The 24,301-nt window shown below is 44.9% G+C and overlaps 1 protein-coding gene across 2 annotated transcripts in view; it reads right to left on the bottom strand.

The window, feature by feature from the left end:
* Window positions 1-231: 231 nt before the first annotated feature.
* The window catches only part of PHAX (phosphorylated adaptor for RNA export), a 154,425-nt gene continuing 130,355 nt past the window's right edge, over window positions 232-24,301 (bottom strand). For both annotated transcript variants that reach the window (XM_078675594.1, XM_078675593.1), the window contains one exon: window positions 232-1,210. In XM_078675594.1, the coding sequence (XP_078531720.1) occupies window positions 941-1,210 (270 nt within the window). In that variant the 3' untranslated portion in view covers window positions 232-940. The remainder of the gene's footprint in view (window positions 1,211-24,301) is intronic.

The following is a 24,301-nucleotide window of genomic DNA, read 5'->3' as shown; positions in this document are numbered from 1 at the left end:
CCCTCTACCTGTTGCCCCGTCACCCGCTCTCCTTCGGTTGTCTGTGTAGGCCCTCGACCCCTCATAATAAAAATAAACAATTTAAAAGAAAAATAAGCAATTTGACGCGGCCAGCGGTGGGCGTGTCAGTGCTTCTCCCTACACTCACTTGTTCATAGCCATGCCCTCACTACATGTTGCATCACGCAATTAAAAAAATAAACAAAAAAAAACTATGCCATAGTCACAGTCGACCGCATAATGAAGCCTTTTTTATTTTAATCTTCCAGCCATGCTGCTGTACAACAGGACTAAAAACATTGAAAAAGTCAATACCTCGCGTGGCAAGAACTACTGGCTTTATCAATGGTTATTTAAATATCTAACTCTTCATTTACAGGACGGAGGGGTTTTAATTTAAGACAGCAGGAGCCACAAAAACCAAAGGCGAATGACACACTGCAGATACAAAAAAGTTAGCATTTTTGCTTCCTTTCTGTTCATTAATAAACAGTCATTAAATTATAACCAACTAAATGAAAAAAACATTTCATTACATTTGCAGTGAATCAGAGTTCGGATAATTGATCCTGGTATGAAGTTAATCGCGTTTCAAATGTTTTATGCAGACTAGTATAAGAAACTATGAAATGCAGGATATAGTTTTTTTCTGAAAGCGTTGCCTGAATTTGGAACTGCCGATACGTTTTAGTTGATTACGGCTTACAAGATGGGAAAACACTTGGGCAGGCAACATCCTACATTTTTCCTTGCCGATGCATCACATTGCTTCGAAATAAAATTCAGCTATTTCTTCGTACATACAGACAAAGCTCTCTCTTTTTCCACATTACTTCATTCTGGGATGAAAACACAGCTATAAAATTGCAGATTTAAAAAAATGCCAATTTTAACAGTTTTCTCCCAGCTAATTTTTTTGCCTCAATAGACATATTTCAGATCAAAAAGTCTCCAGATCCTGACAATGATCAATTTCAATGGCATCCTCTGGGTCCACCCTCATTTCAACATGTCCATCATGAATATCATCAAGGGATGCCAAGGCCTCATTCGTGTCACTCGCAAACGTTTCTCGTGATGCATCATCGTGTTCTTGAAGGTTGATGCCTTTAATGGCCTGCTTCATCTTCAGTGCAAAAATGTGTCGCCTTCTTTTCTTGGCAGCTTTCTTGCTCTCACATTCCTTTTGGTTTTCCGAATGGAAGATAACCTTTAGGGAGCAAATTAAAATGAAAAGTTATACTAAATAAACTTACGAAAATTGTCACAGTAACTTATTACATGAAGGGATCCAGAGGTAATACTTTTTTTAAACACATTTCCGTCTCTACATATTTATTTTTTGATAATTTTTAAATTAAGTTGCAACTAGAATATTTGCTTTTCCTGATAAAATGTATTCTTTGGCTTCTGTAGGTGTTCAGTACTCGCGTACAATAAAACAACATTCAACACATTAGTATTTAAGTTTAGCACTTTAAGTTTAGCACAGGTGCATTACACTTTATCAGGAATCTTTTTTCGTTTTACTGTGGGCTATCAATACATACCGGTATTGGTCTTCTGATCGGAACGACAGCATGTAAGGAAACTAAAAGAATGGAAACGTGTATATTTTTAAACATTATATTCGTGAAGGGAGATAGATTGTTTTAATCTATGTCCTGTTGTTAAACGTCGTTTGGTTTTGTGGTGGCATAACGGCACAAGAGTAACTGAACTTAGCTATGAAAGTGGGTAAGAGGAATCTGTATATTGTTAATATTTTTTAGCCTTCTGTTTCTGGAACGCTGTGATGAATCCGCAACCAGCGGTTGCTGGATTTAAAGTGTTAATCTATTTTGTAGGGTGTGCGCATTCGTCCACCATTTAGCTATCCATTTGTGACAACCTCCAAGAAGGGTTGAGAGGCTAATTTGGTATGGAGGGGGTCTTTCCGAGAGATTTGAAGAAGGTCATTTTTTGGCTGCGGTTCAGCAGAACAGCACTGTTTTGTTTGATATGGCTGGGGCTACTATGGTGAAGGAAAGTGGTTTGGGATAATGCCAATTGACAGGGTGGGGAATTGTATTGCTGACTTATTTTTTGAATTTGATGATGCTGTCCAAGCAGTGGCTTTGATGTTTGAGGGGCTTGTGCACAGGGCTTTCATGTAGTGGCTGTCGCAGTGACATTATTTGAAGAGGGGAAAGGGCACCCCCAAGCGAGAAGGTTGAGTCTCCTGTGAGGAGGAACTCGTTTGATGTGAGGAAGAGCCTCGAGACCCGGGGATACAACTTTGTATTGTGCTTGATATGAGCGATAACCAGAAACGATTGTGTATCGTGTTGGGAAAGGCTTTTCATAGTCTTAGTAGCCGTTTGAAAGGTTGGAAAGGAGGGGTGGAAGCATACACTACTGAAGTAACACTAGATTATAGGTAAACTTCCAACCCTTCTAGAATGTCTATTGGTGTGAGCGAGGACCGACTCTCATCACATCTTTGGCACATCTCTAATTCACCCCCTAGGAGCCCAGTGCAGGAGGACTTTGGATTGGCAAATCTACTAGTGGATCCCCTCTTATCGGGTCCCAGAGCTCATGCTCAGCAGAATGTTAACCAGAACGACTGGACAGATTAGGCGCTTACTGGGTATGTAGCCATCTTGCCTCCTTTTAGACTACGCCTTCAATATGATCTCCATTAAGCACTATTCAAAGAAAATGTTCCTTAACCTAAAGATTGTGGGAGCGAGGCAATTAGTAAAGCTGAATTTGCTCCTTGAACAAGTATGTAACATTACAATGCACTTTTTTTTTACTACGTGAGCTGTCACAACATAGGTAACTGCCATACAGGCTATTGTTGGCCTATTTACCAGACAGTACTTTACTATACAGGCAAGTCCTTTTTTTAATCAGAGGACATTTTTAATGCAGCTCAAACAAAATAGGGGCGAGGGGGGATTTAAGGTGTGGTTTTATACATATATATCTATCAACGACTCCTCGTCCAGGATAAATAAAGGAATAGGGCACTTCAAGCGGTGTTCCACTTCAACTGTTTATTTCAATATGGCAAAAGTAAAGCGTCAGACATGCTTCGGCTTCATAAGCCTTTGTCACGACTTCTAAAGCCTAAACACGCCGATGCTTTACTTTTGCCTTATTGGATTAAAAAGTTGAAGTGAAACACTGCTTGGAGTGCCGTATGCCTTCGTTTATCCTGGACGAGGAGTGGATATGGATATGTATATATATATATATATATATATATGTATATATATATATATATATATATATATATGTGTATATATATATATATATATATATATATATATATATATATATATATATATATATATATATATATATATATATATATATATATATATATAAAACTTTCTAAAATAAAAAAAGGTGAACGGTATTTAATGGGCAGATGATCTAATATTTTAACATTGGACATCGAATCACTTTACACTAGCATTGAACATCACACAGGTCTGAATGCAGTCGAGCATTTCTTGGATAGAAGACCCCTGAACTGCTACAATCACAAGATGTTGCTAGACCTTATTTCATGGTGCCTACACAACAACTACTTCGTGTTTGGCAAAGATCTGTATAAACAATTGAGGGGTGTGGCAATGGGAGCCTGTTTTTCCCCCAGCTATGCCTGCTTGCACGTTGGCTGGTGGGAGGAACAGGTTCTTAAAATAACACACTCTGGTATGTATTCACAGCATGTAAAGTATTGGTTATGCTATACTGATGACATTTTTATTGTGTGGAAAGGCGATGATGAAAGTGCCATCAATTTTATTCAAAGTATCAACATGAACACTGCCAATCTCAAGTTTACATCACATGTGAGTAAAGAAAGTACTGAGTTCCTAGATGTGATGGTGTACATTAAAGATGGGAAGGTATCAACCACTCTACATAGGAAAGCCACGGCAGGTATTCCACGTTCCATGCCACCATGCGCACCCAAAACATTTAGTTTCAAGAATCCCATTTGGGGAACTCCTACGGCTTAGAAGAATTTGCAGTACACAAAAAGACCTAGATGAATACACACAGGAAGCACTCACCAGATTCAAGAGGAAAGGATACAGTGATTCTATTCTCAGGGAGGCAGTATTTTATATATTTTTTTAAACTTATAAAGCACGCAAATGCCCAATGGCGTCTCGTCGCTGCGGACAGTGGCAGAGTGATAAGCAGGTATTTGATTAAACAGCCAAGTCTTTATTTTTCTTCTGAAGGCTAACAAAGATTGACAGGATCTGATCTCCAGCAGGAGAGAGTTCCAGAGTTTTGCGACTGTGACAACAAAACGCTGATCACCCCAAGGGACTGTTTTAGTGCGAGGTACTGACAGAAGAAATGCATTGGAGGATCGAAGTGGCCTGTTGGGAATATGGATGGCTAGGCATTTTATAAGGAACTGGGGACCTAGATAACGGGAGGCTTTATAGGTGATGGATAATGCCTTGAATTTAATTCGGTTTCTCACCGGGAGCCAATGATATCTCTTGATGACATGTGAGATAGGCTTAAATTTAGGGGTTCCCGACAGCATTCTAGCTGCTGCATTCTGAACAGATTGCAGTTTTTGAATAACTTTGTTCTGTAAAGAAAGTGGGAGACAGACCTAGTGAATCTTTGATGCCAACAGGAGAGGAGGGAAGGAAACCTAAGCTAGATGATAATGCCCCAGACTTATAACTACCTATAATCAGCAGGAAGATCAGGTCAATCATCAAACTTAATTGGCCTATCGTACTCACAGATGGAGTACTGGCACATATACTTCCAGCAGAACCAACCATTACCTACAGGAAAGGATTATCTATGAGATCTCAGATAGTTAAGGGTAGCCCGAAATTGATCACAAAAAATAGATGGCTACAACCAAGACACAGATTTTTCAAATGCTCAACATGTAGAGTATGCAAATTTGGAGAGAATATCACGCATTACTCTGCCCCATTTAGCCCTGGTATGTCTATCAAGGGCAGCTACAATTGTAGGAAAGAATATGCGATATACGTACTAACATGCACCTGTGGCCTGCGGTATGTGGGAAGTACGAAGCTACAGGTGTATGTTAGGATATTGCAGCACTTGACTGCAATTGTTAATAACGATACCGCAAGAAGTTTCAAGTTGGAGCACAACAACGACCTGAAGTGCTTAAAATACGTTGTCGTTGATGCTATCCCCCAGCTCCGTAGAGGAGGCAATAGGGAAAGGTTGTTGCGACAATTGGAGTCCCGAATGATCCTTGAGTTTGATAGCAAAACACCTAATGGGCTCAACAACTCGGGATGACCTCTACAACTTTCTATAAATATCAGTAATACAATATGGTTGGCACCCTGGGATATTGTTGGTCTAAGTGAGGCCCCAATAATCCCACCATTCAGTTCCATATATGATGAGACCGCAGGAGCCTATCAATAAGAGACTGAGCTATCACCGCTGCGAGACAAAGCGAATATGTTATATTTTTCAAATCCCATTCGTGTAGTTTAAGGAAATCCGATTTTAATTTTGCCACTAGCACCTTCCAATTCATTTATTATGTGTAGCACTTCTTTGGCACGTAGCACTTCCATTTTGCAATATTGCACACACGATTGGAGCTGCCAAGCACTGTAGCACTTTTCAAATAGATGTGTAATACATTATGGAGTTAATTAATGAAAAAAACAGTACAAAAATGACAATAACATTTTGTATAGAGTTAACCAACTCCAAAGCGCAACATACTTTTTTTTTTTAAAACAGATGAGCGATGTTTTTAGCTATAGCGAGGGATCCTTATTCCAGCATTTATGCTTATACTTGGCAATATGACAGTTCCGTCACGCTGTAGTTGCAGATATATCCTTTCTACATGATCTTATGGGATCATAAGCAGGCATGCAGTACGGTATTAATGAAAATCCATGTATCAAATCAGTTATTTTTATATTTAAATATTTAACTATTTATTTATTTATATTTATGGATGGTTATTCAAGTATATTTATGACCATGTAAATCGCCATGAAGTACTATGTATTCACATTATTGATGTTGCCGCAAGATTTGCTTATACAAAGAGAAAACAGACTGACGATAGTGCTCAGACAGAGTGTCAGTATTTTGTTTGTTTCTTTATGACACGGGGGTGGTGAGCAGAACATATAAAAAAATATTGCGGACTGCGATTCCGTATGTGATCAAGGACACATGTTGTCCGAAACGCGTCAGAACGGAGGCTTGTGAGAAATAAAAGATCTTATGCCATTTACCCACTGGAGTTCGTGACTCTCTTTTGCCGGAAGGAGGTTTGGAGAGCCTGAGGTACTTCAAGAAAGCCAAAACGCGTTTTGACGACCATGGAGTAAAAACCAAATTTTTGAACTTATCTTGGGTCCATGTCCGTTTTTGGTGTCCGGTATCTATACTAGGTAGTTACAGTTAGATTTGTTTTTTTTATAGAAAATGCATTTTTTGGTTTGCTAATAACTTAGGCCCGGTTTGACGAATCTTTATAAAAAAAGTTAATCCACCTCAGATCCTTCTTGGAAAGTTTTGGGGTGACCGGTCACAAGCGGAGGCTTACAAAAAAAAGGGTGGGGTCCCAAAACGTAAAAGGCTCATTTATTTTCCATAGACTTCTTTAAGATGGGCTACAGCAAAAACTGCTGTTCGGAATTACACCAAATTTAGCAGGAAGCTAGTTCCTGCTCCACAGATTGTGCGTTTTGTGATTTGGTGTAAATCAGTTTAATAGTTTTTGAGAAATTAAGGATCAAAAATAATTGTACATTTAAGAACTTAGTGTCCAGGTATGCTTTGAATGGCCAATTTAATGGAGATTGTTCCATCCTGATTGATTGGTTTGTTTCAAACTGAATATTATTTTGGCCACCATTGCAAGACTCCGGATATTCATCCTGGTGTTCTGTAAATGAAGACAAAATATGTTAGGGGGCAGAGTGAGCACACCCAGACACCAAAGGGCATATTGGGTAGGGTCCCAATGGGATCCTTCCTTTATTGGCTGGCCACAACATTGACAACATGCTGTGGCAGCAGTTACAGGACTCTGGGACATGGCCCCATTGATATGCTTTGTATTGAATAGCAGGTTTTGAGGGTCACAAAAGGATAATGTATAACGGGCGATAACAGATTTCAGTTACAATATAAATCATTTGGTGGTGGCACCATACTGATTTTAGGAATTGTGGTGTGTTCTAAGGGGAGTTTACCCTATAAAAATGCTGATCTGCTAAGGTTTTGTGAATCATGTTTGAGAAAAATATTTGCTCATAATTTTCCCAAAGAGGTTATTGAGGGTGCTCCAAAAGCTAAAATGAGAGCATATTATCTGTAAATTCAGACTATCTTTCTCCACCATGTGATAATAAGGTCTGACATTCTAGTAAGACATGCTAGCAACAAGGGGGAGGGCAGTGCAGCACAGCACAGCACAGCAGACTAAGGAAAGCAATAGGGAGGGACTGGACCATGCACATGGAAAATAGAGAGCAGACGGGAAAGAGGCAAGAGCAGCAAGGTGACAATACCAGACAGACAGAAGGAGCAGTAACAGCACAACAGACCATGAAGGGCAGGAGGTAGGGGGCAGGGGCACGCCAACAGACTGTGGAAGGCAGGAGGGAGGGGAATGGGGACCCCCTCATGGAAAACAGAGGGGAGGCGGCAAAGGGACAGGCCAGGAGCTGACCATACACGGCAGGCGGATTGCCACTGGAAGCACAACACACCATGGAAGGCAACAGGGAGATTATAATGGCATACACACAGACAACGGAGGGAAGGTGGGAGGGGTCGGGCAGCAAGATGACCACACTGGGCAGGCGGGCAGTGGCAGCACAAAAGACCCTGCACTGAAAGCAGGAGGGTTAGTGACAGCACAAAGGCCATGGTGGTCAAGAGGGAGAGGGCAGGACCATGCACAAAGGACCATGGAAGGCAGAAGGGAGACGTAGTGGCTGGACACAGACAAGAGCGGGCAGGGGCTTCACAACAGACCACACATGGTGGGCAGGAGGAGCAGTTGATGCACAACAGAGCATGTAGGGCAGAAGGGAGTGGCAGAAAAATGGCCCATGTTGGACAGGAGGGAGGGGATAGGGGCATGGAACTTGGGCCATGTAAGGTAGGGTGGAGGGAGCGGGGACACAAGCGGCAGCCATCTGCCCATGCTGGGCAGGCATGAGGGACAGTGGCAGCACAACAGAGCACTCAGAGCAGACAGGACGGGCAGGTCCGTGGAACATGCAGGACAAAAATGAGGGCTCAAGGGCATGCATAGAGACATCGGAGGGCAGGGGCAGCAAGCTAAGCATGGAGGCTAAACAGGAGAGCAATTATAGGGGCATAGTCTCAGGCAATGGAGAGCAGGAGGAGTGAGCAGGGACACTGGTGGGCAGATCGGACCATGCAGGGCAGGAGGGACGGGGCAGATGCATGGATTCTGGCAAAAGAGGGCAGGAAGGAAGTGGTAGGTGCTGCAAGCTAACAGTGCAGGGTAGGCTGGAAGGCCAGCTACAATGGCCACACAGGGCTAGACGAGAGGGGGAAGGGGTATGGACTTGGGCAAGGAATAGGAGGAAGGTTAGGGAGAGAATGCTTGGAAAGGACCAGCACAATGGAAAATGCAAGGCCAGACCCTGCGTCAATTGTCCCTCCGCCATGCATTACGATGGACATCTTACTCAACGCTAAAACAACTCTAGAAATTCACAGAAAAAAACAGGAGGTTAAAGTAATGTTATAGTTATATAATTAGGTGAATCGGTCAGTGACAACATTAACGTGGGGGGACCCAGACATTTGCCAGTTTCACTTAGCAGAGTGAACTATGATGTGCACCCACACCATGTACTGCGTATGACCTCACATATTAAACCACCATGTTCTATGACATCTGATGCCAAGTCAATTGAGATCGATGACATTATCCAATGAATGTGTTAGTTTGTTTAACCCCTTGGCCGCGGCGGTAATTCCGCCACGGCACTGGGGAGGAGGGGGGTCTGCGCAGCACCGCCATGCTCGTGACGGAACCACTCCGCCACGGGCGCGCTGTGCGGAGTGTTTCCGTCACGGCCCCGCCCGCTCAATAAAACGGCCGCGCAGGTGCGGAATTGACGCCGCGTAGGCGGGGCGACCGCGCCGTGACGGAACCACTCCGTCACAAGCACAGCGCGTCCGTGGCTCGTGACGGAGTGGTTCCGTCACAAGCACTCAAGGGGTCAATAGTTACATAGTGGCCGGTAACTACCTTGTTACTTTTCTACCTAATTGTGTACAGTCTGTGTCCAGCTAATCCACATTAGTGTTTGCAAAACACATGTGCTCATAATGCACTATAAGTGTGTAGAGGTATGGAACACGTTATAAATCTTTGTATTTTAAGAGTAACTCTGTGGTAATGCAGAAAAAGATTCCTGCAGTGCACAGATAAGATTCTACATACTGAGTAGTTCAAGTTCAAAATCTTTAACACTTGAAAATTTCATTAGAGTATAAATTTATAAATTACATACCAAGTATTGTAAGCAGCCATGAGTTATTAAATCAAATCTTCTCAGCAAGACAATTTCTACTTAACGTAGAAGACTGTACTAACCTATGTGCAAAAACAAAAATTGATGGACAGAATGCAGAACAATGTCATACATTCACCCCAGTACAGAGATCTGGGCCTAAATCCATCGTTTTTTTGCACTCCACACCACCCCAGGTCAGACATGGCCATATGCAAATCAGCCTTGACCCTGTGCCTCATGGGAACAGTCCAGCCCGAACTGCCAAGCCTGGTCTTTCCTGGACCGGAATCAAGCATCCAAGTACTGGTTTCTGGCTATCAGCCTTCATCAGCCTGGATAGCTTGACTCCAGTGGTGTGGAGAGCATGGGACTCACGTCTGAGCATACCCATACCACTAGGGGTGACAAATGCAAAAACAACAATTGATGGACAGAATGCAGAACAATGTCATACATTCACCCCAGTACAGAGATCTGGTCCTAAATCCATCGTTTTTTTGCACTCCAAGCCACCCCAGGTCAGACATGGCCATATGCAAATCAGCCTTGACCCTGTGCCTCATGGGAACAGTCCAGCCCGAACTGCCAAGCCTTGTCTTTCCTTTCTGTTTTGCTTCAGAAGATGGGCTTTCTGTAAAGTTTCAACACAGAATGAACGCTGCAAGTAGTATGATATTTTTCATCTTCATACCTTGGTTATTTTAAGTGAATCTGTGCTGTTTGGACAAGTTGTGCATAAAGTGTACACTTTTCTTAGCAGATAATTTCTAATACTCTGTGGCATATTTCTCATGAGAGTTTCACTGTCTACAAACAGTGCGGTATAGAGTAAACTCTCCCCATGCAGTGTTAACAGTACCCACCTTTCTACTTATATCCACTTCTTTTCTCAATGTAGGTTCAGTAACTGTCAGGGGTTTGATACTAGTAAAGACTCTGAAGTAGGGCATTAGTTATGTAACAGGGCTTCAATAGCTGGAGGAAAATGATTTTTCCTGAATAGTTGTATGCAGATTAAACACTGTGTGCAGGATAGGTTACCTTTTTACCTGTAGTCATTAGTCCACATGAACTCAGCTACCCATTAAGTGTATAGTGTAGGGTCGATGTTGCACATAACACAAGATTGCTTTATCTATGGGGGTTGTACGCATGATAGCAGCAATGATGCTTCATATTTTTCCGAGCCATTTTACACTTACTTTCATAGATCTAATATTATACCCATATCTCTGTCATGCAGTTTTCGCATCAATATTTTGATAGCAAATGTTGCAGTGTGTAGGAAAGTAGGATATGCTTTCATGGTTATCCCCATTTTTTGATGGTTTCAGTGTTTATTGAACTAGTCTGACTGGGATCCTGCTAACTAGGACCCCAGTCACTGTGCTCCCTCCCTAAATTTGACATGGTAAGTGTGAACAATTTTATTTTATGTCCAGCTAGAGCGTCCCAAACACAGTAACAGAGTTATCCTTAAACCATGTTGTTGTTCACTGTCCCACATATTTTTGTTATATTATCATAGATTTTGTATTTATTTTCTACGTTTTTTTGACACCGTAATAAATACTTAAGGGTTCAAATTCTATTTAATTTGAATCTTTCATTGTTCTCATCCACTCAGTGCAAATAAGAATACTATCAAAGAGCTTCCCCCCTTCCTTTTTACTCAACTGAACTAGGTACACATGCATAATTTTCTTGTTACTGTGTCATCTTCCAATACCTCACTTATTGCCCAGTTTTAAAATATTTAAAAGGACATCTTGTCAAAATGATCTTGCGAAAATTTTATTTTCTCTTAGAAGACTTCATAAAATGCTTTCTTCTTTTTGGAGATTTATGATCGAGTGAGAGCAGCATAATATTTAAGTGCAGAATGCAATATGAGTACCGTAACCTCCATTATGTTAGTCAAGCAAAACCCTATATTTATAGTTTAATACTGAAGTACCTAAGGTGCTTGATCATAGTTTCTATTGAGGACTGTCCGTTACACATATTTGAGGTGCATAATGCTGTGTATATATTGCATAAGAATATAAAATACTATACAAATCTTTTTCATTTTTTCAATTTAAAGCGTATTTTTGACTTTTTTACATGGGGAACTTGGTCATACTTTTTGTGGAAATCGATGTCAGTTAACTGGATTTAAAGCTCAAAGTACTTTGTGGATGATCTAGTTCCCTCATAATAGTGTAATTTCACTAAGGTAAAGTGCATTAAATTCTACTTAAAGTGCACAGTACCATACAATATCTACTTATAGCTTTTTCTTTGTTCCCCTTTTTGGGGGGGGGGGGGGGGGTGGTCAATCCAGTCTTGAAATACCCACTGTGTTAAATATTCTACCTCGGGGCAATTACTCTTAGGACATTTCTGAGGTGAGAACGTATCTTAAGTTACTTCAACACAATAAAAAAAAAGGTATTATATACAGTATAAATTGAGAAACAGGATTAAGAAAAATGATTAAGAGAAAGGAAGGGTGAGGGAAGGAGGGAGGGAGTAAGGAAGGAAAAAAGGAAGGGGGTAGATTTTTACAATCTTCAAGTGTTATATAAGTTCTAAAAATAATCTTATATCCATTTCATCGAAGTGCAACTACCCTAACTCCAACATCACAGGCAAACAAATAGTTCTGCATCCATGATGTGGCACCAGGGTATTTCTGTCCCAATAGAGTATCAAACGTGATTCTTGCCTACTCAGTTCCTTTTCACGGTCACCTCCTCTTGGGGAGACCGCACATGTTTGGCACCCTAATAATTGAATGCGGATAGGAACCGGTTATGAACTTAATCAAAGTGACAGGCCATTGGGTAGTTCTCATCACCATTTGTTTTCACTCTCATATGTTGAAGGATTCTTAGTTTCACTTTGCTCTTCGTGCTACCAACATATAACTTTTTGCAACCAAATTTCAAAGCATAGATGGCATACTTGTGTTGCATGTTATTCTTTCCTTAATGGGTACCTCATGGCCTTCAACTGTGCGACTGATAACTCTTGCAATTAAGTCCATGTTTGCAAGCCTTGCAGGAATTGCACTTCGCAAAATCCTCCATATTTCTAACAAACCAATTTCCTAGTCCTTGTTCTTGCTGGCAAACAGTGACTTAGGGTCAGAATGTCTCCCAGGGACCTAACTTTTTTAGAAGTTACTTGTGGTCCTTTCTCAAAAATCTCCCCAAGATGTTCGTCATTTTTTAAGACAAAGCAATTCTTTATAAGGATTTTCTTGAAACTGAGCTGCACCATATTATATTCCAGGAACAGTCTCTTTACTGTTTTGCTGTTCTCTTCCAGAATGTTTTTTGGGTACAAAGACTGTAATCTAGTTTTTTCTTTAGCTCTTTCCTGGCGTTCTCCAATACTGTCATTGAGTATTCACATTCTCTGAAGTTCCTAACCATCATACACCCCTCCTCATCGTACAACTCTTCTGTTGAGCAAACCCTCCTTGCTCTCAACGTCTGGCTATAGGGAATACTCCACTTGAGAGCATCTGGGTGGCCGCTATTCGCATTTAGGATAGAGTTGGTTGCCGTCTTTTTCCTGTGGATCCTGGTTGTCAATATGTTTTCCCAGACCTCCAAATCTACATCCAAGAAATTGCATGATTGACGACTATATGTATATGTGAATTGTAAATTACAATCATTATAGTTTATTTTAGTCAAGAAGAGTTCTAGTTCACTTTTGCTGCCTTCCCACAGAATAAATAGGTTGCCAATGAATAGGGTCTATAGTGCCAATTTCTCAGTGTATTGGTTTTTCTCATCAGCCCAGGCCACCACCTTCTCCCACCACCCCATTAATATTTTTGCATAGGTGGGGCGAAGGAGGTGCCCTTGGCTGTCCCTTGCATTTGCTGGTAAAATGTGCCATCAAACGTAAAAATGTTATGTGTAAGACAGTAGTGCATGGCCAGGCCAGTCCCTTAAAAAGCTCTCACAAGCATGTATTCCTTTCCCATGCTCAACGGAGGTGTATAACGACACCACGTCCATGGTTATTATATATTCTGACTTCCAGGGAAAGTTATCCAGTTTCTTTTAGAATTCTGTACTATCCTTGAACTATGATGGGAGGGCCGTTACATATTCTTGCAGGAATAGATCTAGGAATCTGGAGCTGTTCTCCAACAGTGATCCTACTGAGCTCACTATTGGTCTTCCTGGTGGGAATTTTCGGTAGAAGGTAAAACTTGGCCATTCTGGTTTTCTCCTTATGGAGGTACTGCAATTCTTCCTAACCCAGTAGGCTTAGTTTAAAACCATGCCTTCAATTTTAAATGGTATTTCTTTTCCAGATGACCTAATGGGTTTGTTGTGAGGAGGGTGTAAGGTAGAGAGTTGTTTAATTGCCTCAGTGCTCCTGCTACATAGGTCCCTTGATTCATCAGGATTTTATTCCCTCCTTTATCGGACAGCTTTATGATCAAAGATAGATTGTTCCTTAGCACGTTAATGTCTTTCCAATCTGACTTAAAAAAAAATCTTTTTTTAGAAATATTCCACCATTTCCGTCTGAAAGTATCTAACTCATCCACTACCAATTCTTGGAAGAGATCAATACGATTCCCTGATGGGAGTTGTGGACAGAAATTACTTGGTGGTTTAAAGCCACCTCCAAACCGTTGATCCGTCACAAAGCCCATGCTCCATAAAGTGCTCACGAATGTATCATTGGTAGGATCCAGTACCCACCAGATCAATTTCCTGACTGCCTTGCCGGTTTTCTACATGATCCCAAACTTGTATTGACTGTTCAGTTAGATCATGGATTCTGACTAGGTCTGGTATGTCAGCAATTTTAAAAGAGGAGAGTATACAGTATTCAGTCATTTAACTTCCTTGTTGTTTGCTTCTCATCTGCTGGTATTTATGTAGTTTTAGTTTTCTAATGTATTCGTAAAATTCAATTCGAGCATCCACAAAGTCCAGATGTGTTAATGAGCAAAATGTGAAACCCAGGTTAAGTAATCTCAGATGGTTTGCATTCTATGGTACTGACGATACGTTCACAACCAAAGGATTTTTCGCTTTGGTTGGGGTCCCCAATTTTACTTGCAATTCCTGTTCATTCCTCGTCCTTTTCCTTTTTCCCCTTCTTGTTCGCCATCTTCTTTGGCGTGACCCTGTGGTGTTCTCCCTCTCCCTCCTTGTCTCGTATTCAAAATAAGCCCCGCCCTCTGGCTTACGGGCAGCATGGTCATTGTAGTGCTCGAATACGCCTCAGTGGGTTTTCATGGGGTGCCCCAGGGGGCTGGGCTTATTTTGAATACAGTAGCTGACTGCTAATTTCATGTGCACGAGCCTGAATTGCCAGTGACCGAGGGCAGTCGCCCGAAACGCGTTTGGCATCTGAGGTTACTGGGTGTGTCTGTCCCATTCGTTGCACCCTTACGCTGGAACTGCAACTTACCTGTTAGGCTTTCTCCACATGGGCAATCCTTCGTTGTTTGAATTGAATGTGGCCTGGCTCGGTCATGGAGACTGCCCGCCGCTTAATGGTGGATCATGAACACTGGATCCCCCGGTGTTCACGGCAGGTCGGTGTTCCCCGTGGGGGGGGGGCGAGGGGTTGGGTGGTGGGAGAAGTATTGGCAGGTTGTTAGAAAATGGACAATGCAGCAAACCCACAGGGGTGGTTTGATTTTATTAAGGGGCGCCACATGAAAACCCATTGAGGTGTAATCGCAGGACTACAATGACCATGATGCCCGGAAGCCAGGGGCAGGGGGGTTATTTTGAATAAAGTAGTTGACTGCTAATTTCATGTGCACGAGTCTGAATTGTCAGGGACCAAGGGCGGGAGCCCGAAACGCGTTTGGCATCAGATGTTGCTGGATGTGTGTCACATTTGCTTCACCCTCACGCTGGGACTGCAACTTAGCAGTGTGGCTTTCTCCACATGGGCAATCCTTTGTTGTTTGAATATATGGAAAATGCTACTTACCGGTATGCATCTGTTCTTGGCATGTAGAGCTGCAGAATCGTACACTTTTGCAATAGATAGCCACCAGGTGTTGGGCTCGGATGATTGCAGGTTGTTGTCTTCTTGGAAGAAGTCTTTGTAGTCACGAGATAGGTGACTCCTCCCTTAGACAATACTGCGCATGGTCATCGACTCCATCCTCAGATTGTTTTTCGCCATGATGGGAAATGATGGAGTTAGTAGGAGTAAAGAGAAAAAGGATGTCCATGCTTGTGCATCTAAGTAAGATGAGTCCTGGAACGGATACAAGTCCCGGGGAGGTGGGAGGGCGTGCACGATTCTGCAGCTCTACATGCCAAGAACAGATGCATACTGGTAAGTAGCATTTTCCGTTCGAGGCATAGGAGCTGCAGATCGTACACTTTTGCAACGATTGTGCAGCTGTGTCTCCCTTAGCGGTGGTCGCTTGTATCCGTTGCAGTATTCTGAAATAGTGTTCTAAGGACAGCCTGGCCTACTGCAGCTTGCTGCTTGGCCTGCACATCAACACAATGGTGTTTAGTGAAGGTGTGTATTGTAGACCATGTTGTTGCCTTGCATATGTCCTCTAGTGGTATATTTCCTAAGAAAGCCATAGAGGCTCCTAGTTTGCGAGTGGAGTGTGCTCTAGGAGGAACTGTTAGTGTACGTTTAGCTTTTTGATAGCATATTTGTATACACTTTACAATCCACCTGGCAATTCCCCCCTTAGAGATGGGGTTGCCTTTGTGTGGGGGAGAGAAAGATACAAATAATTGTTTTGTCTTTCTGAATGATTTAGTCCTATCTGTGTAGTATAATAGGGCTCTCCTAACATCTAAAGTGTGTAAAGCCCTTTCTGCAACAGAGTCTGGGTTTTGGAAAAACACAAGTAGCTCTACTGATTGGTTAAGGTGAAAAGGAGTGATAACCTTTGGCAGGAATTTTGGATTAGGCCTGAGAACCACTTTGTTAGGATGTATTTGAAAAAATGGTTCTTGTATTGTGAATGCTTGTATTTCACTAACTCTTCTGAGAGAGGTGATGGCAACAAGGAAAGCCGTTTTCCATGTTAGGAATTGCAATTCACACTTGTGTAAAGGCTCGAAAGAGGGTCCCATAAGTCTTGTAAGTACCACGTTCAGGTTCCACCCTGGAGCAGGTGGTAACCTAGGTGGGATTATTCGTTTTAATCCTTCCATAAATGCTTTGATTGCAGGTACTCTGAAGAGAGATAGATTTTGTCTATTCTGTAAATAGGCTGCAATTGCTGCCAGATGCAGGCATATGGAAGAATAAGCTAAATTGGACCTTTGTAGGTGTAGAAGGTAGCAAATGATATTTTGGATGGAAGCATCCAGTGGGTCAATGTGATTGTTGTTACAATATATTGCAAACCTTTTCCACTTAGCGGCATAGCACGCTCTGGTAGTGGGTTTTCTAGCTTCTTTAATTATGTTCATACAGTCTGGTGGCAGGTTTAAGTAACCGAACTCTAGGACTTCAGGAGCCAGATCGCCAAATTCAGTTGGCTTGGTTCTGGGTGTCTTATTTCTCCATGGTTCTGTGTTAACGGGGAGGGCGTGAGCCGTAATTTTTGATGTGGAACCAGTGAGAGATCTAGTAGTGTGGTGAACCACGGCTGGCGTGCCCATGTGGGAGCTACTAGTGTTAGTTTGAGAGACTGTTGTCTGAGTTTGCGCACTACTAGTGGAATGAGTGGGAGAGGCGGAAAAGCGCACAGAAATCTGCCTGACCAGTTCATCCATATTGCATTCTCCTCCGAGCGTGGGTGTGGAAACCTGGCGGCGAAGGTTGGGCATTTTGTATTCTCGTGGGTGGCAAAGAGATCTATCTGAGGATGCCCCCACCTTTGGAAGAATGGCAGAAGAACTTGTGGATGTATCTCCCATTCATGAGTCTGTTGTGACTGTCGACTTAACAGATCTGCTATCCGATTGTGAATTCCTGGGAGGTGTTCTACAGTCAGGTGTATGTTTTGAGGAATGGCCCATCTACAAATGTTCTGCGCAAGCTGGGACAGTTGCAGAGAGTGTGTCCCCCCCTGTTTTTGTATATAGTACATGGCTGGCATATTGTCCGTCCGGATTAAGACAGCTTTGTTCTGTACTTGCAATTGAAATGTTTTGAGTGCTAGAAAAATTGCTAGCAGCTCTAGGTGGTTGATATGGAACATATTTTTTGTTGGTTGTTTGTTTCATTGGCCTTGTGTGGTATAGTGTAAGAGATGGGCTCCCCATCCTGTGAGGGATGCGTCTGTTGTGAGCACTATCTGTGTAACAGGCTCTAGGAACGGCCGTCCTCTTGTTACGTTTTTGGTGTTCCACCATTGCAGAGAGCGATATGTACGGCTGTCTACCAACACCAGGTCTGTGAGCTGACCCTGAGCCCGATTTCACTGTTGTGCTAGACATTCTTGTAACGGGCGCATTTGCAGTCTTGCATGTGGAACTATGAAGATGCAGGACGCCATCATGCCTATTAGGCTCATGAACACTCTGGCTTGGAGAGACTGCTGGTGTTGAAAAACGGAGACTAAGGTCTGAATGCTCTGTATCCTGGCTGGACTGGGATACGCTAGAGCTGTAGATGTGTCCATGGTAGCTCCTAGATACTGATGAACGTGCGAAGGCTCTAGGTACAACTTGGTGTAGTTTATGGTAAACCCTAAGTCGTGCAGTGTCTGAATTGTTTGCTTTGTGTGTTGGACACGTTGACTGAATGATTTTGCTTTTATGAGCCAGTCGTCGAGATAAGGGCAGACATGTATTTGTTGTCTTCGGAGATGTGTCGCTACTACTGCTAAGCACTTTGTGAACACTCGTGGTGCTGTTGTGACCCCGAATGGAAGAACTTTGAACTAATAGTGCTGTCCTTGTATGACAAACGAATAGTTTTCTTACCTGTCGGTGTAGTTTTGCAGCTTGAAGATCTTTCTGGATTCACTATGCTGTGCATTATTCCGCGGTCTTGTGGTTGGGTCCGGATTCGTAGTCTTTTCTTTTTTTTTTTTTTTTTTTTCTTAGCCCAGGTGGGCGTCGGCGTCACACCCCCTTGGGTGTATTTCCGGTGACGTCGGCATGCTTCCTGCGGAAGCTCCCACTCTTGGGCGCCATCTTCGGGTTCTTTTTTTCCGTGTTTCTTTCGTTTCCGAAGTAATGGCAATGTTCTAATTAGTTGGTATTTTACCGCTTTGTACTTTTTAAATATCCTTTCTTTTGTTAACCACCTCTTCTCTCTCCAGCCTCATCTTTCTGGCGGAGGTGGGTGGGTTCGCTAGTGAATCCAGAAAGATCTTCAAGCTGCAAAACTACACCGACAGGTAAGAAAACTATTCGTTTTGCAGCGTGAATCTTTCTGGATTCACTATGCTGTGCATAGATTTTGTAGCGGTTTCTCATTTCTGTGGCGGTTGGGTGGAAGATGAGCGTTGGGTATTGAATATGTGCTGTAGCACCTTCTGTCCAACTTGAGCTTCCTTGTTCATCTGTATGTCCACACAGTAGTGCTTCGTGAACGTGTGCACCGAAGCCCATGTTGCCGCCAGGCATATGTCTTGTATGGGTGTGTTAGCCAGGAAGGCTATTGTAGCGCCCTTTTTCCTAGTGGAGTGGGCACGTGTCCCCTCTGCTAGCTCTTGTCCTGCCCGCTTGTGGCAGAGTTGGATTGTCTGTGCGATCCATCGTGCAATGGTCTTTTTGGTTACTGCTTTTCCCATGTAACTGTTGGCGAATGACACAAAGAACTGTTTTGTCTTCCTGTGTCCCTTCGTCCTTTCGATGTAGTGCATGACTGCCCTTCTGGCGTCCAGGGTGTGCAGAGCTCGCTCTGCCGCAGTTGTTGGTTTTTGGAAAAAACTCGGTATCTGTATAGACTGGTTCATGTGAAATTTAGATACCACCTTCGGCATGAAGTTTGGGTCAGTCCTCATCACAACCCTGTCATTGTGTATTTGTATGTAGGGTTCTTGTAGCGTCAGGGCCTGAAGCTCGCTTACTCTGCGTAGGGACGTTATTGCAACCAGGAAAGCTGTTTTCATAGTTAGCATCTTTAAGGACGCCTTGTGGAGCGGTTCAAAGGGCTCTTTCATGAGTTCCGTTAGGACTATGTTCAAGTTCCATGCCGGTGGCGGCACCCGCTTGGGCGGTGCGATCCTTTTCGCCCCTTCTAGGAATCTCTTCACCACCTGTGACGTGAAGAAACTCCTGCAAGTTTCACCCCTTGTGTAGGCGACTATCGCTGCTAAGTGAACCCTCAGGGAGGATGAGCTAAGGTTCTTCTCTAGCAAGTGCGTCAGGTACTTTAGCACTGTGGAATTCTTCTTCATTTTATTGTGAAGTCTTTCTTGTCTACACCATATTGTGAACCTCTTCCATTTTGCCACATAGCACTTCCGAGTGCTAGGCCTTCTTGCCTCCCGCAGGACCTTCAGTGTACTTTCTGGCAATCTTAAATGTGCGAACTCTATGTCCTCAGGAGCCACGCTACTAGGCTCATGCTCTCTGGCTCTGGGTGTAGCACCTCTCCGTTCTGCATGGAGAGTAAGTCTTTTCGCCTGCTGAATCTGTGGTGTGCACACTGTGTCATCTCCATGATCTGCGAGTACCATGTCTGCCTCGCCCACTGTGGTGCGACCAGTATCAGTGTCATGTTGCTCGCTCTGCACTTGCTCAGTACTCTGTGCATCAGTGGTATCGGGGGAAAGGCGTAGGCAAATGTCCTTGACCAATCTATCCATAGGGCATTCCCTAGTGACCCTTCCTCGGGCTGCCTGGATGCGAAGTTTCGGCATTTTGCATTCTGGCGTGTGGCAAACAGGTCCACCGATGGAGTTCCCCATCTGTCGAATAGGCGCCTTGTCTCCTGAGCATTGAGCTCCCACTCGTGGGATGCCGATGTCTGCCTGCTGAGCCAATCTGCTTGTATGTTGTCCTTCCCTGGCAGGTGTATGGCCAGTAGGTCTATCTTGAGAGGGATGGCCCATCTCCATATCTCCTGCGCTAGCGTTGAAAGCGGGGCCGACTGGGTGCCCCCCTGCTTGTTGATGTAGAACATCGCAGTGGTGTTGTCTGTTTGTATCAACACCTTGTGCTTGTACAGTCTTGTTTGGAAGGCTTTCAGTGCAAGGAAGATCGTCTTCAATTCTAAGTAATTGATGTGCTTTGTGGCATCCGTCGGTGTCCACAGTCCCCTCACCTTGAGCTCCTCCATGTGAGCGCCCCATCCCTTCAGGGATGCGTCTGTGGTGATGGTCACTGTTGGCGTTGGGGGCGTTAGAGGCTTTCCCCTTGCTATGTTCTCCATGATCCACCATGTCATCTCCTTCTGCACTGCGTGCGTTACAACCACTAGATCCTCCCAACTGCCTGTAGCTTGTGACCATTGCTCCTGTAGCCATTCTTGAATGGGTCTCATGTGGAGTCGTACATTCGGTACCAGGTGGATGCATGATGCCATCATCCCCATGATCTTGCTCGCAGTCCTCACTGTCCGAGCTTGTCCCTTCCGGTAGAGGCGAGTTTCCTTCACCAGCGCCCTCGCCCTCTTCTCGCTGGGGAACACCTTGCCCTGTAAGGTGTTGATTTGTGCTCCCAGGAAGATCTTCACTTGTTCCGGCTCCATTGATGATTTCTTCCAATGGATGGAGAACCCCAGGTTTATGAGCGTGCTGGTCACTGTATGTGCGTGCAGCTTGCATTTCTGGTATGAGTTTGCTTTCACCAGCCAGTCGTCCAGGTAAGGGTATACGTGTATTCCCTGCCTTCTTACGTGCGCTGCGACTGCTGCGAGGCACTTTGTGAAAACTCTTGGTGCCGATTTTAGACCGAAGGCCAGTGTCGTGAACTGGTAGTGGCTTTCTCCGACGGTGAACCTGAGCATGTGCTTGTGCTTTCTGTTCATTGGGATGTGCAGGTATGCGTCCTTGAGGTCTATAGTGGACATGAAGTCCCCGATCTGCAACTGTGGGAGCACCTCTTGCAGGGAGGTCATTTTGAATTTTTGCGTTCTTATGAATTTGTTCACGAACCGTAAATCGAGAATGGGTCTCATTGTCTCGTCTACTTTTGGTACCAGGAAGTACGTTGAGTATACTCCTGTGTTTCTTTCCTTGAAGGGTACCCGTTCTATGGCCTGCTTCTGCAGGAGTTCTTTTGCTTCTTCCTGAAGGCACTGCAGCTGCTTGCTTGCTAGTGGCTTTCTTTTTGGTTTTCTGCTTGTTGGCCTCGCCTCCAACTCTATGCAGTATCCGAATTGGATAATGTTGAGGATCCATTTGTCTGATGTGATTTCTCTCCACTCTTGGAGGTGGAATCTTAATCTTCCTCCCACTGGTGTCCTGTGGTCGTAGGTGTCTAGTTTGTCTTGACCCATCTGTACGTGCTGCCCCCTGGGGTCTTTCTTGCGGGCGGGCACACGGAGTTTTTTGAAGTCACTTGGAGGTGGGCTGCTGGCCCCCTCTTCTATTTTGTCCCCGTCCATTTCTCCCTCGAAAGGACTGGCCTCTTTGTTGGTACTGCCAGGGCTGCTTCTGATGACCCTGCTGACTCTGCGAGTCTGCCTGGTGCGTTTGCTGGAAAGCCTGGTGTGATGTACCTGGCTGGTTTCCGCCTCTCCCGCCGGGCCTCCGTGACGGGGTGCCCCTCTTGTTCCCTCTGAACTGCAATGCTCCCATGGATCTTGCTGTTTCGTTATCCTTCTTCAGTTGGCTGTGCTGTTCATCCACTGTTGGTCCGAAAAGCGTGCTGCCGTTGAACGGTGTGTTCAGGATACTGTGTTGCACTTCCGGTTTGAAACCGGATATTCTGAGCCAGGCGTGCCTCCTTTCCGTGACGCCCATCATCATGAGCCTGCTGGCGGTGTCTGCCCCATCCAGGGCCGTCTTAAGGCAAGAATTTGCCGCATTCTTTCCCTCTTCAACCAGCTTTTCGGCTTTCTGCCTGGCATCCTGGGGCAAGTCCTTCACCAACTGCCCTAGTCCCTCCATGATTTGGTACATGTGCCTGTTTATCAGGGCGTTGGAATTAGCCATGCGCCAGTGGGTCGCGGCATTCCGTTCGATCCTTCTGCCCACCAGATCCATCCTTTTGCTCTCCTTATCCGGTGGTGGCCCCGAGGTAGTGGGTACGTTAGCCCTCCTCCTTGCTGTGGCCGTGATAATGGAGTCTGCGGAGACCGTGCCCTGAATGTAGGCCGGGTCCTTTGTGGCATGCTTGTACTTCTTCTCAGTTCTGGGAGTTACTGCCTTGCATGTTGCGGGCTCCCCGAAAGCTTCCTTCCCCTGAGCCAAGACGCTCTCGAGCATTGGAAGGAACTGGCTCCTCGTTTGTGTTGGGAGCAATGTTTCTAGAAGGAAGTCTGCTTTCTGCTTCTCTTCGTCGAGCTTGAGCTTGAAAGCTGCTGCGGCAGATTGTATCACCGAGTTGTAGGCCCCGATGTCGTCCGGCGGCGAGGGCCTCGAGGGGTAGGTGTCGACCACCTCCTCCGGGCTGTCGGTGTCGACATCGATGTAATCTACCTCCTGAAGGTCCGAGGGTGCCGACTCTGTGTCTGTCCTGCCCTCCTCCTCCTCCCCATAGTTGTAACTATCGTAGGGGTTCTCGAACTCCTCCTGGTCGTCGATCACCTTGACGTCCTGGTCTTGTTCCTCGGTGACTTCGGCGATCTCCTCTTCCTCCTCGACCGGCTCCATCACCGGTGGCTTGGTCTTGTGAGGGATCGTGAAGGCTTTCATCTTTGCGTCGAAATCTTTCTTCCGCTGCATGATGTTCTCCATTTCTGCCTCGAGGCGCCTTCTCTTCTTTTCCATCTCGGCCGCGTGTTCCGCGTCGGATGGGTCGGCCGCTCTCTTCGGCGGAAGGCTCGTCGCCGTGCCTCTCGGAGTCGAAGTTTTCGACGTCGAACCGGATTTCGGTTCTCTGGTCGTCGTCAGTTTTGGGTCTTTCTCCCTCGGCGTCGATCGATCCTTTTCGGGGACGATTTTCGACGTTTTGTGCTGATCAGCAGCTCTCGGCGCCGGGGACTCCTTCTCGGAGGATCCGCTGGGCCTGGGAGTAGTCGCAGACGCCGCCTTTTTTGGCGTCGGCGCTTTCGGGGTCTTGCCCTCGATCTTTCTAGACTCAGAGTCTCTCGGGTTCTTGGGGGCCGAAGAGTCTCCTACCTTGTCAGAAGTCTTCGTGTAATCGGTCTCTACGACCGTGTAGCTGTCGTCTTCGGCGGCAGCGTTGTCTTCTTCCTCGGAGGACATCCCCAGCTCGTAGAGTGACGGAGTCGGGGCCTTCCCCTGCAGGGCGGCGTGTGCTACCCTCTGCCTCTCTCTCACACGAAGGGTCTTCGGGGTGAAGGCGGAACAGGCGTTGCAGTCTCCGCTTTCGTGGTCCACCGGTAGGCAAAGGTTGCATACCGGGTGCTGGTCCTTCTGCGCGTACTTGTGGTGGCAGTTACGGCAGAACTTGAACGGCGTGTTGTCCATCCTCGAGCGTCCAGGGCCTCTCTGGTCGCGTGTTCGTCGACGGTCGTCGAAGATCTCGATGGAAAACGCCTTATCCTTGCTTGTTTCTCGTCGATGAAGTCCCCTGGAGTCTTCAGATGACTTCTCCTCGTCTTTTCTGTATTTTCTTTCTTCTTTCTCCAAAAATGTCTGGAGCCCAAACGGGAACGATCCAGACCCGACCGCGGAAAAAAAGAATCTGAAGATGGCGCCCAAGAGTGGGAGCTTCCGCAGGAAGCATGCCGACGTCACCGGAAATACA

Source organism: Lissotriton helveticus, chromosome 2_1 (assembly GCF_964261635.1).
Source record: "Lissotriton helveticus chromosome 2_1, aLisHel1.1, whole genome shotgun sequence".
Lineage (NCBI taxonomy): Eukaryota > Metazoa > Chordata > Amphibia > Caudata > Salamandridae > Lissotriton > Lissotriton helveticus.
The sequence above is the reverse complement of the archived record's forward strand: the minus strand, read 5'-3'. Positions and strand labels throughout refer to the sequence as shown.